General features: G+C 47.8%; 1 protein-coding gene across 2 annotated transcripts in view; it reads left to right on the forward strand.

The window, feature by feature from the left end:
* The window catches only part of LOC141173063 (guanylate-binding protein 2-like), a 73,024-nt gene extending 56,555 nt beyond the window's left edge, over window positions 1-16,469 (forward strand). Inside the window, exons 8-11 of one of the 2 annotated variants that reach the window (XM_073657701.1) lie at window positions 1,231-1,443; window positions 2,184-2,286; window positions 14,512-14,705; window positions 15,125-16,469. In XM_073657701.1, the coding sequence (XP_073513802.1) occupies window positions 1,231-1,443; window positions 2,184-2,286; window positions 14,512-14,705; window positions 15,125-15,235 (621 nt within the window). In that variant the 3' untranslated portion in view covers window positions 15,236-16,469. The remainder of the gene's footprint in view (window positions 1-1,230; window positions 1,444-2,183; window positions 2,287-14,511; window positions 14,706-15,124) is intronic. The other variant, XM_073657700.1, reaches the window with a different exon arrangement.
* The last annotated feature ends 1,704 nt before the right edge of the window (window positions 16,470-18,173 follow it).

The following is an 18,173-nucleotide window of genomic DNA, read 5'->3' on the forward strand; positions in this document are numbered from 1 at the left end:
CTGGTACACAGGTACAGAAACAGAACCAAGCTTACTACATATATTCGGGAACATAACCAAACATGCTAATAGATACTTGAAGAAAACGAGGCTTACCACATAGTTACACAAACAGAACCAAGCTTACTATACATACAAAGGAACAGAGCAAGGCTTAATACATAGATAAGGGATCAGAACCAAGCTTTCTGCATAGATACAGAACTAGGCTTACTACATGGATACAGAAGAGAACAAAACTTACTGCATAGCTATGCAAACAGAACCAATTTTACTACATAGATACATGAACAGAACCAAAGCTAACTACATAGAAATAGGAGCAGAGCGAGGCTAACTACACAAATAAGGGAACAGAGGCAAGCGTAGTGCATAGATAAAGAAACAGAACTGAGTTTACTACAAAGATACAGTACAGAATCAAACTTACTACATAGATACGGGAATAGAACTGAACTTAAAACCTAAATATAAGAACAGAACCAAGCTCACTACATAGATACAGGAACAGAAGTAAGATTACTGCATAGATAACGAAACAGAACCAAGCTTATTACATAGATACACGATCAGAACCAAGATTATTACATAGATACAGGAACAGAACCAAGGTTCATGCATAGCTGATTGCACATGTCCAATTTAGGACTGTCAATCGCATTATTCTCCCAAATGAGTGGTGGGAGAGTGGGCTGAGAAAGGCTGTCGGCTGAATGATAAGCTGAAGCATTTTTCAGTCAACAGCTATATAATGTGTATGGCCATCCTTAGATTCTGCACACTTCTGCAGTTCATCCAGGCTCCAATTTTCTTTGTCTAACACAAACTTTTATATCAGTAATGACAATAGTTGATACTGTGTCATCTTTGTTTAGTCTAGATCATTAGTCTGTGAAGGTGAGGAACCAAACACTTTGGAATGTTCTTGCCCTGGATTATATTAATACATATAATTGAAAAGCTAAATCACGTAAGGCCTAATACACATTAGTAGAAAGTTGGCCAAACTTGCCAACTTTGTTGAGACTGGCCGACCATCTAGTGTGTGTGTGGCAGCTTCCACCTTCACAAATAAAGTTGGGGGAGACAATGATTGAGCAGTGGTAATTTTAATACCCGATCCTTTCAATTTCAGGGAACATAAGCGTTCTCTTTTCCCCAATAGAAAATTATTACAGTTTCGATGAAGATTATTGAGAATTTTCAAACATTATTTCCCTTGTATAACAGGATCTAATTGATAATAAAATGAATAAATATTCTACAAAGAATGAAAAAGCTTCAAGAAATTTTTGCCGGAAGCTTCTCCAGAAGCTCAGTGTCCCTTTGGAGAACAATATATTGGCGGGAATATATTCTGTACCTGGAGGACACAAACTGTATTTAATGGATAAACTTAAGGTTATGGAAGCTTATAACAAACGTCCTGGAAAAGGTATAAAGGTGAGTTTTTGCAAAGACGATAAAGGCAAAATTTGTATAAAAATTCTTGTCATTGAAAATGCTTTATAGGGGTTGTATTCTGTGGACAACCCATTGCATACCACTATCGAATTATGTGATGTCCTTCATCCATTACCTCCTTCAGTTGATTTTGTAGTCAACTTTTCAACAGTAGAATATTTACATTTGACTTGTTGTTTTGAGGGAAACTGCAATTTGGAAGGCGATTGCCTAAAAGCTGACAAATCCTGGCACATTAAGACCCCTTCGAACCTCTGCCAAGATATCAGCTCTCCAGTTTTGTAGTGAGTCAACCAATCTTCTCCTATTGACTGGTCATAGCTAGCACTTGCAAAGATCTTCATATGAGCATGGAGATTGGTTACCACCACATAGAGATCTGCAGAAGAAGGGATAGCCAGACTTGGGACACTGCTTAGCAAAACGTAGGGCCAAATAACTACGTAATGGGAAACCTGAAGGTTTAGAGAAGTGAATGGAGAGAGATGAACATGAGCCGCCACCTCCACATTTACAGCAGCCTCCTATTCTGTAGATACAGATGCCAGATTCCACCATTGAGAAGTTCTCCTATCAGATGTTTCTGATGCCTTTTGTGTCTTAAATAGGAATATCTCTTAAAGGTAATTTTACACATCTTTGTTAAAATTAAGGGCAGGTTTATTTATGTCAGATGACCCTATCTGCCTTGTAACTAATTTCACTTTTCGCACCCAAAGGCTCTTGAGGTGATGCAGGAGTATATCTCTCAGAAGAAGGACGTTGACACGGCCATCATTAAAGCAGATGAGACCCTGACAGAGAAGCAGAGACAGCTAGCAGGTGAGAGATGGGCTGTTGTATTAAAACCTGAGCAAATGTCATGGACATTGTCACAATGTTTGACCCACTGATGTTTCTGAAACCAAATACTGGGAAAATTATTAGGTGGCTGTGTAACACACATACTTTAGATGCAGTGACACAGAAACACAGAGCAGCCAGTACAGGGTTAATAAACAGGAGGGGGATTTATTGTAACAGGGTCAATCTCCACACAGGGAGTAACTGGGGAAATATGGGGACAACAAGGGGAGTAGCAGGTAACAGACTATAACCGACAATCCACAGTTTGGCTAGATGTAGCAGAGTCGACACGGTTGTAATTGGCAGTTTTACACTTAGCTGACTCTTGTTCCCCACAAGGCAGTTGCCGGCTGATGCCGGTGTTGTTTTCTACTGGCTTCCCCGCCTAAACAATGCTCCATCTTCTGGCGGCAGCGGGCGGTCTCCGGTTTGACCCGCTGTGCCCCTAGTCCATAACACTGCACCTCACTTGCTCGGCTCCACGTCTTCTGGCGGAAGCGATCGGTCTCCGGTTTGACCCACTGAGCCCCTAGTCCATAACACTGTACCTCACTTGGTCGGCTCCACGGACCCTGCGTCTCTTCTCCCTCTAGTGGGGCTTGACCCAAACAGTCAACCCTCTGCTTTCCAGCGCAAATCTCCTTTTCCTCCCTCTTCCTAGACACGCCCCCAGCTCCCCAGTCACCTGACGCCTGTGCTCGCAGTCTGTCTTCCCCCTGCAACCAGAGGCATGGCCTCGGCAGTTCCGGATCCCTTGTTCTGAAAGTACTTACACCCCGGTCTTCCCCCTTACACTTCCGCTCTCCTTTAACTCGCCATTCCACGGGCGAGAGTTCCTTCACCAAACGTTCACATTCATGGACTTCCTGGACGATACGTTGCCATATAAACTGATCTTATTCGTAACGGTGAGGAGGCACTCCTGCTGTTGTCCGTTCTGACCGGCGTAACTCAGTTTGACCGATGGGGGGTGCAGGGACACTTGGATTCCCAATCTCTGTCTGCCCCGTGGCTTCAACCGATGGTGTTCCCTCACCGCCTGCACTGGGGACTGCAGGTAATTGAGTGCTGGGGCTCGGAAGTAGAATCAGCAATTCTTCTTCATCCACATCGTGGCTTGGGGCAACTGTGACAGGACTCTCTCCAAAAGCAGGTAATCCTTCTTCATCTTCGTCATCTTTAGACAGACAGGGCCGCAGCATACTACGATGAACCACTCTGGTAGGGGCTCCTTCAGCCCCCTCGGGTTGAACTTCATACCCTTCAGCGCCAACCGTGCGCTTTACTCGGTGCTGGGTCCGTTCCCACCGCCAAAACAAATTTGCCTCGGGGCGGCCTGTCTCGAACCAACACCCACTCCCCCGGGCCTCAGAGCTGTCCCTCGAAGAGGCAATGTCTCATGATGTTTGAGCTCCCGAAACTTTTGTTGTACCAACCGTCGGAGGGTCTGCAGTCGATGTCAGTGTTTCCGGACCCAGGAAGACATCCCCGTCCGTGGGTAGTCCTCCTCGGGGTCCAGCTCTAACTCGGTAATCTCTCGCCCCTTTCACCCAAACAGTAAGGTATAGGGAGTGAACCCCGTCATACTATTCACTCGGTTGTTGTATACGCACAGCAGCTCGGCCACAAACTCATGCCATCGTACCTTCCGATCTTCCTCCAACGTGCGGAGCATTTGGATCGGTGTCCGATTAAAGCGCTCACAGGCCCCATTTCCTTTAGGGTGGTAAGGAGTAGTCCTTGACTTCTCAATCCTGTACAACTGGTGCAGCTATTCCATCACCCGTCCCTGGAAGCAGGCGCCTTGATCGGAATGGATCCTCTTTGGGCAGCCATACACCCGAATGAAGTCTCTGCAGATGGCCTGCGCAGCTGATTTGGTGGTCTGGTCTCTGGTCGGGGTCACCACCGAAAACTTTGTGAAGTGGTCTGTCATCACCAGGCAATGTTCATACTCGAGATGCTCTGATCTAACAGTCAAATAATCGATCATCAGCACCTCCAAGGGGGCAGAAGTCACAATGGTTTGTATAGGGACCCGCTTTTCCGGGGCCTTAACCAGCTCACAGCTCCGACATCTTCGACAAGTGTCTTCTATTGTTGCTCGCAGTCGGGGGTGATACACCAGCCTCTGCAACCACTGAAATGTCTTCTCTGGTCCGAAGTGATCCCCTCGTTCATGAGCCTCCTTAGCCACTTCTTCGACCAACTTCTCTGGGATCACCACTTGCCAAGTGATCCCGAACTCTCGCAGTAGCTGTACCCGTCGGTACAGCAGCCCATCTCGCAACCAAAGTCTCTCCCATTGTCCCAGCATTTTCAGGGCCCCCGGGGACAGGGTACTCCTCTCCTTTCGACTGGGGACCTGTCTCAAAGCCACCCATTGACGTAATTGGGCAACTTCTTTGCCAGTCTGTTGAAGTCGGACCCAGTCATCTCTTGGCTGCCCTAGCACTTGTTCTTCCAACGTTTCTCCAATCTGTCCCTGCGCCGCGACCAGCGGTCCCACGAAGCTTCGGAAGCTAGGGACCTCATCCGCCTCCAAATCTTCATCGCTGTCATGATCAGGCCGTTCATATGTCATTCTGGAGAGGGCGTTGGCGTGAGTATTGTCTGCCTTAGACCGGTAGGCGATCTTATACCAGTACCTGGCCATGCGGGTTCACCCATCGCTGCTCCAGGGCCCCCAATTTCGCATTCTCCAGGTGAGCCAGCGGGTTGTTATCTGTTCTCACCAGTACTTCGGACCCGGACAAATACTCTGCGAATTTTTCGGTCATTGCCCAAACCAGAGCCAGCAACTCTAATTTGAAAGAGCTATAATTATCTGGGTTCCTCTCAGAGTCGTGAAGAGAGCGACTGCCATACGCAATCATGCGCTCTTTCTCCTCCTGTACTTGGGATAACATGGCTCCCAGACCATGTGTAAAGATCTGAGGTTGTGGGTTGTAAGTAATCACCTAGGCAGGTTAACGATGCAACAATATTTTATTGATCACAGCCATGGTAATAAAGCAATTCCAGGTAAATGGACAAAAAACAGTTCTCTCAGTCCTCAAATTCTCAATCTGGGTTCAGTAGTTCCACTGGCTTTGTAAAAGGCCATACTGTCTCCCAACTTTTGGTTGGCCCACAGATTTCGTACCTCCAGCCAGTATAGTCTGTAGCCACAGTCCATGATCCTCTAGACAGCAGATAAAATGATGAAAGCACAGGTATCCAGTAGCAGCAGTCCTTTTAAGAAAGTGTAAATCCAAACGACATAATCCATAATGGTAACATGTTTATCCATTCATCCTTCCAAGTCCACGGTCTCCATCCTCTTCCTTCAATCCTTCCACACGACTCTATCTAAAACATAAAACATGTCTCTCCTTTTTTCACTGTGATCAGTCCCCTCCCAGGGAAGAATTGATCACACCCTCCCCCCTTAAACATTCACTGTTCCCTAAAACAATGAAAAATATTCTAGAAGCCTTCATCTGAGACTGCATGTAAGACCCCATGTGGTGACGGCTGTTGAAACAATGGACTCCTGAGATAAAGATGAGATTAGTGGAATGCTGGACATTTTACAAGGGAATCTTACATACTGACAAGTAAGCAGAACTATATAACACATAACAAGTAAATCACTAATAATACACAATAATAATATTGACAAAAATGGTGGTCCGTTGCTGGAAAAGTATCATAGTCTTTAGTAAGTGGGCAGCTCCTCACATACCTCCCCCACTTTTTCAGCACGGACATGAATGTAAGAGGTCTCTCCTTTATGAGAACGAAACTTTGTATCATCCAGTTTCCTCAAAGCATATTCCATGTTGCCCTTGTGAATATACTCCACAGTCCCCATTCCACTCTGGTATACGTCATTGTAATAGACATCTCCAGCTTCTCTCATATGGTCTTTCAGATTCTGCCAACTTCCCAATGGGGGAAGCCCTGAGATGAGGACTCTGTATTTAGTTCGCTGGATCAGTGGTCTGTCCCTTCCACGGGGTCCTCCATATTCTCCCCCTGATCCCCAGTTTGTCCTGGGAAACTCCACACGTGCCCGATGAGAACCAAACTTGTATCCATTGAGACCAACCCCAGAGTGCTGACACCCAGTTAGCGGGATGGTCACTTGGCGGCCTGAAAATAGTGTTCTGGGGGGAAAATACCTGGGCTGACCAGAGTGATGGTAGAACCAGTGTCCCGAAGTCCCTGGCCCTCCTCCCTGATGTCATTTTCCTCCCCCAGGTCACATTCCTTCATGGTAGCAGTTATTGTATTTTGTGTATTACTCACCACAGGTGGGGGTTTAGTCTGCAGATAGTGCCGCTCCCTCTCGGCTGAAGCACTGCGAACCGGTCTTTGACTTTGGGTTACGACATTTGCCCAGTGGCACACCAATCCTCGTCCTAGGTTGTGATGTGGGCTAGAACGTTCCCAGCATTCCCTGGCAAAGTGTCCCATGCGTCCACAGTGATGGCAGTTAAGCCTTCCTCGCCCCAACACGGGACGTACTTGGGGGCTTGGGCAACCTCCCCCTCTTTGTGAAGTCTGAACTCCCTGCCGTTCCTCTTCTGGCCAGTCCATGGGTTTCAATGGCCTCCCTGTAAACTCCTGTTCCCGACTCACTGGGGCTGTACTTCCACATTGCCCTGGTCAATTAGCAGACCAATCATCAGCCAATCTTACATAGTTACATAGTTTATAGTTTATAAGGCCGAAAAAAGACAAGCGTCCATCCAGTTCAGCCTATTTCTTGTGCACTGCAGCTATTCGGCAGCGTTGATCCAGGGGAAAGCAACAAAAAACCATGCGGTATAGGCCAATTTACATCATTGAGGAAAAATTCACTTCCCGACACCAATCTGGCAGTCAGATTAAATCGCTGGATTAATTAACTAAGCATAAGATGTAATTTTATTGTTCTCAAGAAAGGCATCCAGGCCTCTCTTGAACTCATTAAGTGAGTTGGACATCACCACTTCCTCTCCCAGAGAGTTCCAGAGTCTCACGGCTCTGACCGTAAAGAATCCCCTTCTATGCTGGTGCAGGAACCTCCTTTCCTCCAGACGCATAGTGTGCCCCCTCGTCTTTGTCACCATCCTTGGTATAAACAGGTCATGGGAGAGATCTCTGTACTGCCCCCTGATGTATTTATACATGTTTATGAGGTCTCCCCTAAGCCTTCTCTTTTCCAACGTAAATAGGCCTAATTTTGACAACCTCTCTGGGTATTCTAGTCCCTCCATTCCCTTTATTACCTTAGTCGCCCTCCTTTGTACCCTCTCTAGCTCCAATATGTCTTTCCTGAGCACCGGAGCCCAGAACTGTGCACAATATTCTAAGTGCGGCCTTACCAGCGCTTTATACAGAGGAATAACAATGTTCTCATCATATGCCCCTATTCCTCTTCTGATGCATGCCATGACTCTATTTGCCTTCGCAGCTGCTGCCTGACACTGGGCACTCCAATTTAATTTGCTATTAACCAAGACGCCCAGGTCCTTCTCCATGTCAGATTTCCCCAACGGTTTCCCATTTAATATGTATGGGTGACTGCTGTTTTTCTTTCCCATGTGCATGACGTTACATTTATCGGCATTGAACCCCATTTGCCATTTTTTGGCCCAACTCCCCAATTTATCTAAATCCTCCTGTAGCTGTGCCCTATCCTCATCTGTATTAACTACTTTACAAAGTTTAGTATCATCTGCAAATATTGCTATTTTACTATGCAACCCTTCCACTAGATCATTAATAAATATATTAAATAATATAGGGCCCAAGACAGACCCTTGAGGCACCCCACTAGTAACCCTGACACACCCTGAGCTTACTCCATTGATAACCACCCTCTGCTTTCTATCACTCAGCCAGCTATTTACCCACTTGCACACATTATCCCCCAGACCAAGCATTCTCATTTTATAGACCAACTTTTTGTGTGGCACGGTATCAAACGCTTTGGAGAAGTCAAGGTATACAACATCCACTGACTCTCCCCGGTCCAGCTGTGAGCTCACCTCCTCGTAGAAGGCGATCAGGTTTCTTGGCAGGAGCGATCCCTCATGAATCCATGTTGATATGGAGTTAGACAGTTATTATCATTAAGATATTCTACAATAGCATCTCTAAGAAATCCTTCAAACAATTTACCCACAGCAGACGTTAAGCTTACTGGTCTATAGTTCCCAGGGTCACTTTTAGACCCCTTTTTGAATATTGGTACCACATTTGCTTGGCGCCAGTCTAGTGGGACAGTCCCTGTCCATAAAGAGTGCTTGAATATAAGATACAGCGGTCTGTCTATCACATTACTTAATTCTTTTAGTACCCGGGGGTGTATGCCATCTGGGCCTGGTGACTTGTCTATTTTGATATTATTTAGGCGTTTCTGAACTTCCTCCTGGGTTAGGTGGGTGATATTTAGGGGAGGGTTTACTTTATCACTCTGCATTTCCTCCGATAAATTGTTTTCTTTTGTGAAAACAGTGGAGAAGAAGCTATTGAGTAGGTTTGCTTTACCCTCATCGCCCTCTATGATTTTACCCAGGTTATTTTTCAATGGGCCAACTCCATCAGTTTTAATCCTTTTACTGTTTATATAGTTAAAGAACAGTTTGGGATTCGTTTTACTTTCCTTGGCAATTAGTCTCTCTGTCTCCTCTTTTGCTATTCTTATTTGTTTCTTACAGATTTTGTTTTTTTCCCTATAAGATATTAGCGCTTCCTCGCTGCCTTCTTGTTTAAGTTTACCGAAAGCCCTTTTTTTGTTTTTCATTGCCCTCTTGACTTCCTTATTTAGCCACATTGGCTTCCTCCTATTCCTAGCCCTTTTATTCCCATAAGGTATGTACCTTCTACAGTGACTATGTAGGACTGTTTTGAAAATGTCCCATTTTCTATCCGTGCTCCTATTACTAAAGATACTATCCCAGTCTATAAGGTGAAGGGCATCTCTTAGCTGATCAAACTTTGCCCTCCTGAAGTTCAGTGTTTTTGTGACTCCCTTGCTGGGCACCCTACTGAAGCACATGTGGAATTGTATAATGTTGTGGTCACTATTTCCCAGGTGCCCCCCGACCTGCACCTCAGTTATTCTGTCTGGCCTGTTAGTTAATATTAAGTCTAAAAGGGCCGTCCCTCTAGTTGGCTCCTGCACAAGTTGTGACAAATAATTGTCTTTGATAATTGACAGAAACCTGTTTCCTTTCTGAGATCTACAGCTTTCGGTTTCCCAGTCTATATCGGGGTAGTTGACGTCCACCATAATAATCACCTCGTTATTTTTTGCTACTTCGTCTATTTGTCTCATTAATAGACTTTCCGTGGCTTCTGCTATATTTGGTGGTTTATAACAGACTCCTATGATAATTTTATTATTGTTTTTTGCCCCATGTATCTCCACCCATAAGGACTCGACCTCCTCATTTCCCTCCCATACATCCTCCCGTATTGTAGGCTTTAGACACGTCTTTACATATAGACAGACTCCACCCCCTTTCCGACTTCTTCGATCCCTTCTAAACAGACTGTAACCCTGTAAGTTAACTGCCCAGTCATAGCTTTCATCTAACCATGTCTCGGTTATTCCCACTATGTCATAGTTTCAAGACTCCACCATCTGGATGACAGCCCTGGGCTGTTGTCCCTCATCCATGACTGAACTGCCCTCCTCATGTGGTTGTTCCTGGTCCCGGTTTGTCCTGGGAAACTCCACACGTGCCCGATGAGAACCAAACTTGTATCCATTGAGACCAACCCCAGAGTGCTGACACCCAGTTAGGGGGATGGTCACTTGGTGGCCTGAAAATAGTGTTCTGGGGGGAAAATTCCTGGGCTGACCAGAGTGATGGTAGAACCAGTGTCCCGAAGTCCCTGGCCCTCCTCCCTGATGTCATTTTCCTCCCCCAGGTCACATTCCTTCATGGTAGCAGTTATTGTATTTTGTGTATTACTCACCACAGGTGGGGGTTTAGTCTGCAGATAGTGCCGCTCCCTCTCGGCTGAAGCATTGCGAACCGGTCTTTGGTTTTGGGTTATGACATTTGCCCAGTGGCACACCAATCCTCATCCTAGGTTGTGATGTGGGCTAGAACGTTCCCAGCATTCCCTGGCAAAGTGTCCCATGCGTCCACAGTGATGGCAGTTAAGCCTTCCTCGCCCCAACACGGGACGTACTTGGGGGCTTGGGCAACCTCCCCCTCTTTGTGAAGTCCGAACTCCCTGCCGTTCCTCTTCTGGCCAGTCCATGGGTTTCAATCCTTCCACACGACTCTATCTAAAACATAAAACATGTCTCTCCTTTTTTCACTGTGATCAGTCCCCTCCCAGGGAAGAATTGGGCAGCTCCTCACACCATGTATGCTCCCATCAGTGTGGGGTATGAATGGTTGGGAGAAATCCACATAGGCAAGTATTGGGGCCTCGGTCAGGGCCATGTTTAGGGCACGGAAGGCCTCTTCCTGGGTGCTTCCCCACCGAATTGCCTGATTCTTGGAGCCCGCCGGCACTCCCTTAAGTAGCTCCAGCAATGGGTTGGCTATGCGGGTGAAGTTCTTCATGAATCTTCGGTAGTACCCGGCAAGTCCCAGGAAGGCCCGAACGTCCTTTACTGTCTTCGGGGTAGGCCACTCCTGTACGGCGGCCACCTTTTCCCGGGTGGCCTGAATCCTTCACCGGACACAGTATGACCAAGATATTCAATCTGTTTGCGGAAGAGGTGGCACTTCTGGGGCTTCACCTTTAGGCCATGACTCTGTAGGCGACTCAGTACTTGCTCCAGTAGACAATTATGTCGTCAAGATAAATCAGTGTCGCATCGAAGTTCAAATCGCCCAGGCACCTCACGATCAGACGCTGGAATGTCCCGGGGGAGTTAGTCAGGCCGAAGGGCATCCGATTGAACTCGAACAGTCCCATGGGTAATATGAACACCGTTTTTGCATGGTCATGTTCGGCCACGGGCACTTGCCAATACCCGCTGGCCAGATCCAAGGTGGAGAAGTATCTTGCCTTCCCTAAGGCTGACAGGGACTCTTCGATTTGGGATAGTGGGTAAGAGTCTCGTACTGTACAGGCATTCAGTTGTCTATAGTCCATACAGAACCGCAGGATCCTATCTTTCTTCTTGACCAGGACAATCTGGGCTGCCCACGGACTCTGACTCTCCCGTATCACACCATTCTGTAACATATGGGCTAGCATCTCCTTAACCTCTTTATACATCTGGGGATTTATCTGCCGGTATCTCTCCCGCACTGGGGCATTGCTCCCCATGGGAAGCTCATGGGTAATGGCTTCAGTGCAACCAAAATCATCCTCATGGCAAGCAAAAACTTCCTAGTACCGCTCCAGTACCTCCTCAACCTGCTGCACCTGTCGAGATGAAAGTCCCGTCAATTCAGCCCGCATTTGTTCTAGGATTCTTCGTCCCCCCTTAGCACTAGCACGGTGGGATTCTGGCGGCACGATGACCGCCAGAGTCCAGGGGCTCCTCGTCCAGCTGTACCACATCAGTTCGCACCAACTTCTCTGGCATTTCCAGAATCTGGGCTATATCCGCCCTGGGAGGCAGTGTGAGATCACCTTCGCCCAGATTAACACACCGCACTATAACATTGCCACCCTTGACCGTGGCCAGTGTCCGAGCCAACAGGAGTCCAGGGGGTACTTTGTCCATCGATGTTGGTTCTATCTGAACCTCGACCCCCTCAAGAGGTGTGCAGGCCCGTGTGGATAATGTGAGTGCCGTTTGTCCTGGCGGTAAGGTGAGCGCCGTAGCTGCTGGTACTATTATTTTCCCCAGGACCTTCCCTTCACTCGACGTCTCCTGAGCCTGGGCGTCTCGGATTAATTGTTGAAAAACCCTCCTTTGGGGGGGTTCGTGGATCCCACCGGTCTAGAGGAATCTCCTTCGGTGCAATAATCAGGATTTGCCCGATCTCTTTCAGCACATTCATTCCGAGGGTCACCGGGGGTCCACTTCCGGTTCCCCCTGCGACCAAGACAACCCCTTTTTTTCACACATCTTTTCCACACACTCGGATCTTCATCCACACCACCCCTGCGACCGGGATGGGTAATTGATTAGCTGCCACGAGTCTAATTACTGGTCCCCTTTTAGGCCGCGCTATCTCTGGAAATCGCTGTTGAAAGTAGGCTTTTGTCATCGTAATCACCTGGGATCCCGTGTCAATCAGGCAGTGGACAGCCCGACCGCTTATTTCGGCCCAGACAGTCGGGCTGGTGGAAACTAGGTCCTTGGGACTCCCTCTTTATCTTTCCTCTGCCTTAGGCTCCGGGCTGTGTCCCCCAAACACGGAGCCTGTTAGTTTAACGGCTGCCGCGATAGGGGCCGTCTTCAGCTAGCACAGCCCCTGGCGTAATGTCCTGCGCCTCCACACTTCCAGCAGGTCATGTTTCTGTCTGTGTAGGGCTGCCTCACTTCTCTACGGAACTCTCCTAACGGGCGGGGCCTGAATTCAATTCTTTCCCTAACTGGGGCAATCGATCCGGGTATCTCTGGTGTCGGTGCAGGGGTCTTCTTGAGAATGGACCATTCATCCCGCATCTCCTGTATCTCCTTTCACATCTCTCGAGCCCATTCCGGTTCAGCTGCAGGCGGGGTGGGTATCTCGTTACTCCCGACCATCCCTGCCAGGGCCGTCACCCCCATCTCCTGCTCTCTCACACGTGCCTCCGCCCTCACTTCGAGAAAAGTCATACGTGGGTTAGCGCGCAGGTGCTCCTGCAAGGCCTGCTTCAGCTGCACATCCCTGAGGCCTGCCACAAACTGGTCCCTTAAGATCACGTCAGGGGGGCCCATTCCCAAATTCCCCATATCATCTTTTCTAGTGATATAGGCATGCACCCTCTGTAATGCATTAACATACTGCGTCACAGTCTCCCCCTCCTGCTGCACTTGGTGAAACAGCCGTATCCTCAGATCTCCTACATTGGTGAGATCCCCATGCATCTCCTCGAATATCCGCACCACTTTTTCTACAGTATCCCAGTTATGAGGAGGGCGGTACATCACGGAATGCCGGGCGTCGCCGTCCAGGGCCAGTAGAGCTATTTCGGCTTGCATAGCTGGGGTATACGTATGCATACGTAACATACTCCTAACTCTCTCAACCCAGTCCCAAAGCATCATATTGTCCCCGGTGAACTTTGGGAGATTGCTGAGCATGGCCCCCAGCGGCAATCTAGATCTAGGGCTCCCAGGATGGACTGATCTGCAGTGTCTGAGTCTAAAGACTGCATCCTGCCGACTACGCCAAATGTAACACAGGTACTTTAGATGCAGTGACACAGAAACACAGAGCAGCCAGTACAGGGTTAATAAACAGGGGGGGGTTTAGTGTAACAGGGTCAATCTCCACGCAGGGAGTAACAGGGGAAATATGGGGACAACAAGCGGAGTAGCAGGTAACAGACTATAACCGACAATCCACAGTTTGGCTAGATGTAGCAGAGTCGACACGGTTGTAATCAGTAGTTTTTACACTTAGCTGACTCTTGTTCCCCACAAGGCAGTTGCCGGCTGATGCCAGTGTTGTTTTCTACTGGCTTCCCCGCCTAAACAATGCTCCGTCTTCTGGCGGCAGCGGGCGGTCTCCGGTTTGACCCGCTGAGCCCCTAGTCCATAACATTGCACCTCACTTGCTCGGCTCCACGTACCCTGCATCTCTTCTCCCTCTGGTGGGGCTTGACCCCAACAGTCAACCCTCTGCTTTCCCGCGCAAATCTCCTTTTTCTCTCTCTTCCTAGACACGCGCCGAGCTCCCCGGTCACCTGACGCCTGAGCTCTGGCAACGCCCCCAGCTTCCCGGTCACCTGACTCCTGTACTCGCAGTCTGTCTTCCCCCTGCAACCAGAGGCAACCAGAGGCACGGCCCTGGCAGTTACAGATCCCTTGTTCTGAAAGTACTTACACCCCTTACTGCTGCATCCTGCAAAATTTTGACAAAGTTAATGGCCAGGATCGCTGCTGTGCGGATAACTGCGGCACCACCTGATAAATCTGTATCAGTTCCCGGCAGCACAGGTGGCTGGATGTACAGTATCACAGTGAAGGGGCCACATTGGAAAATTAACCCCTTCATTCTTCACATTGATGGGATTTATGGCATTGTGATATACTGTCTGTTATGTATTTAGTATTATTGATTGGTAATTGCAATCTTGTGCCTGTTTTAGAGGAACATGCTGAAGCCGAAAACATGGAGCGAGAAAAACAAATTATGGAGCAAAATAACAAATATCTGAAAGAACGTATGGAAGATCAGGAAAGAAGTAATGAGCAGCATAAGGCAATGCTCATGGACAAGATGGAACAGGAAAGAAAGATGATGGTTCAGCAAAATGAATTGGTTATAGCTCAGAAGCTCAAGGTAGAGTATTGGAAAGCTCAGCTGGATTTCCCCAAACTGTCCTTTCTGTTGCATGAGATTCATAAAATGGAAATATTTTTGCATCATCTTTTTGGTGGTTGCAGGATACAGTTTTACCGAAGTACTAGTTGCTCACCCATCACATCTTTTGGTGATTCCTTATGGTGCTTCCATTAAAAATGTCAGCAATGACTTTGAAGCTCTCTCGAGTGAGATAATGTCCCCTACTTTGTGTCCAACAATGTCTATAAGACTCGTGAAAAAAAGAGCAAACTCTTACATGTAAAAGTATATAATTAGAGTCAATAACAACTTTTGAAAGATATCATCTCAATTCATCAACATTTTAAGTTTTATTTTTTGCACCAGTTTTGATAAATCTTTGCCTCTTTTTACTTCTGTTTTTGTGTCCATTTTAGGAGCAAGAAATGATGAATGAAATCAATGAAGACAAAATTTCAGCCCTATGTCAAGAAATTGCTACCTTAGAGAGTCAGAACTGTAAAAAAACAAAGTGTAGTGTGATGTAAACATATTTGATTAAAATAAATTAAAACCTGTTTGTAAAGGTTAAAGATATGAATACAGCATTGTTCCTCTACTCTAAAACTCATTAGATTGTAATTTTTAAAAACTTTGACATTGGAGATATATGTACTGTTAGAAAATCAGTAAATTGTCTGAATATTTGTAAGACTGGTTCAAACGGACATATTTCATGGACCGTATATGTGCGTCAATACCCGGACTGACCATGAATCTCCTGACCTGAACTTAAAGTCTCATATGAAGCTATAAATTAAGGTCAGGAGACCCATAGTGTCACTGATGTGTCAGAGGTGACAGTCGCCCTGCAGTTGGTTGCAGGAGATCTCTAGACATCTTCTTAGAGGCTGGCTGTCTCTAGGACCCAGCGGCTACCTCCCTCTGGCTAATTAGCTCCCTTGTCTGAGTGTATAAATACCTTATGTGTCTGAGAGGGAGGTGCTGGCGATATTCATTACTACTTGTGAGGCTTTAGAAAGAGCAGTACTTCGTCCTCTCTGGCCGTGTGCACATTTGGCTGGAGTCATCTAAAGCTAAGCAATCTCCCCCGTTTGTCTACCCTTGTTGTCTATAGAGTTTAGTGGAGATCGACTAGTGCTCATCTCCTCCCTTCCCTAGCCTTAGCCATAAGCCAGGAAAAGTCAGGGCAAGGAACGCATGTGGCGATTGGTGAAGAGCCAATATAGGGTAGTTGAGACAGAGTGACACTAGGCCAGACTAGGAGGTCTCAACTCCCGCCTTTCCCTAGTGTCTGGGCTCCCTTTCCCTCTTCCCTCTGTGTTGCACTAAGTCTTTCCTACACCAAGCATGACACATGGTCAGTCCGGGCATTATGGTCCTTAATATGCACATGGTGAAATTCCCTTTGGTTCCATCAGGACAAGGATTGATTTATGTGCATTTTTTGTAATGTAAAATAACACACAACAAATATATTAATTTTTGATGTACTATTACTGGTCAAGATATAAAATAGAATACAAGAAAAATAGGTTAACTATAAAAAATAAAAATCTTGAATGCAAAGTGTAGCACCCCGAGGACTCGGCTGCTACAGGGGTATTGCACCTCAGACCAGAGGTGTGGTATTCCACTCCCGGGTAAGGATGGAGTGTGGAACTGGGCTCAGTTAGCTGCATGCACCACACTCACCCCATTTCCGGGGGACAGATCAACGGTACTCCCACCAGATAGATGTGCAGGTACGACATTGTCTGTCCCTGGCTGGAGTGGGGGGGGGGGGAGGAACATCTAGAGGCTGTTATTTTTGCAAAAGGAGGATCTACTAAATATTAATGTCACTTTTCTGGTGAGGTGCCCATACTTATGCACCTGTCAAATTTTGCTTGAATGCAGATTGCACATTTTCTGTTAGTACAATAAACCTCATTTCAAGGCAGAAACATTACTGTGTCCAACAGTTATTACATATATCAAACTGAAAAAGCTGTTGCAAAAACACCAATTTTTATAAAACATTAAGCTTAAGATTAATAGGGGTGCCCAAACTTTTTCATATAACTGTAGATGTGCAGGTACGACAGCGTCTGTCCCTGGCTGGAGTGGGGGGGGGGGGAACATCCCAGTGGTGTAGGAGCAGACAGGGGAGGGACTCTGGGCATAGGTAGGAGCCCATTGGGTGCTGGTCACCTGGGCTCGGGTGTCAGAGGGAGTATATAAGGTGGGCACCATCTTAGATCAGGGTGCAGTCCGGGTCTGTTCAGAGAGGAGCTCAGCCAGAGAGGGCTGACAGGGAGCTGTGGCTCAGTCTGGGCCCAGCTCCAGAGCCAGGCCTGGAGAGGAGGCCTGAAGCAGAGAGAGAGAGAAGTAAGAGGAAGAAGGAACAGAAACACCAGGAAAGGCCCAGAGACGCAGGAAAAGAGGGAACCCTAAGATTCCACGGAATAACGGGTGAAGGGTTGGCAGAACAGGGTGCCGGATCCCAAACTGGTGGAGGCCAATTATCCTTAGCCAGGAACCGGAGGTCGTGGACAAGTTTTGGCGCGACCCCTCGCCATATCTACCAGGAAGGCATACCATATAGGGTCAGGGAAACCGGGAAAGGTTTCACCACCAGAAGGCCCGAGGGAGCTGGACAAAGGTGGATCCCTGGTGGGGACGGCCAGTAGAAAGGAAGAGAGGGGAGCTCAGGACCACGCTCTGGAACTGCCTGGGAGTTGGCCGAGTCCCGCACCTGGTGGACGCAGCACGGCTCGGGTGGTCCTAACTGTGCACAAGGGACCTGATAAAGAACTGTGAGTAAAGCTGTGAAAACTGCAATTGCACGTCTCAGTGATTCCTCGTCGCACGGGCACCATCAGTGCTGGGACATACACACCATCTCTCCCAACATCATTCTCATCCTCTGCCCTGAGGCCATACCCCTCCCGTTGGGGGTTATACCATCCACGCTGCACATCCGTACCACCGGCCTCAGCGGACTGCCCTGCAGCGGCGGCTTCATAGCCGCATTCAACGGGTGGCGTAGTCGGACACTAATACCATCATACCAATAACGCCACTTAGTTTGACACCCTGGGCACGGACCGGGTCACCGCCACGAGGACTACTACCCCTATCGGATCCGGCTCCGGGTATTCCCCGCGTGCGCAACGCTACACAACATGGCCCGGGGGGGTGAGTCAACTTTGGCGTAGTCGGCAGGATTACGTGCCCGCAACCACCGGGTACTGCGTGCCTGAAGAAAAGTTCACATTTACCTCAAAAAGGAGTCTCCCGCCAATTCCAGAGGGTTCCCGCCATCGGACGCCGTCCGGAGTCGTTTCCCGCCGTTTGCCCGCCATCTGCAGCCTTTGCCCGCCATCAGCGAAGTTTCCCGCCATCAGGAGACGATTCCCGCCATCTGAGACGGTTTCCCGCCCTGGCAGAGCGGACGCCATTGTGGGCGTGCCAGAGGGTGGC

The sequence above is a fragment of the Phyllobates terribilis genome, unplaced genomic scaffold, assembly GCF_046119375.1.
Source record: "Phyllobates terribilis strain yellow unplaced genomic scaffold, ASM4611937v1 Scaffold_12__6_contigs__length_324123572, whole genome shotgun sequence".
Lineage (NCBI taxonomy): Eukaryota > Metazoa > Chordata > Amphibia > Anura > Dendrobatidae > Phyllobates > Phyllobates terribilis.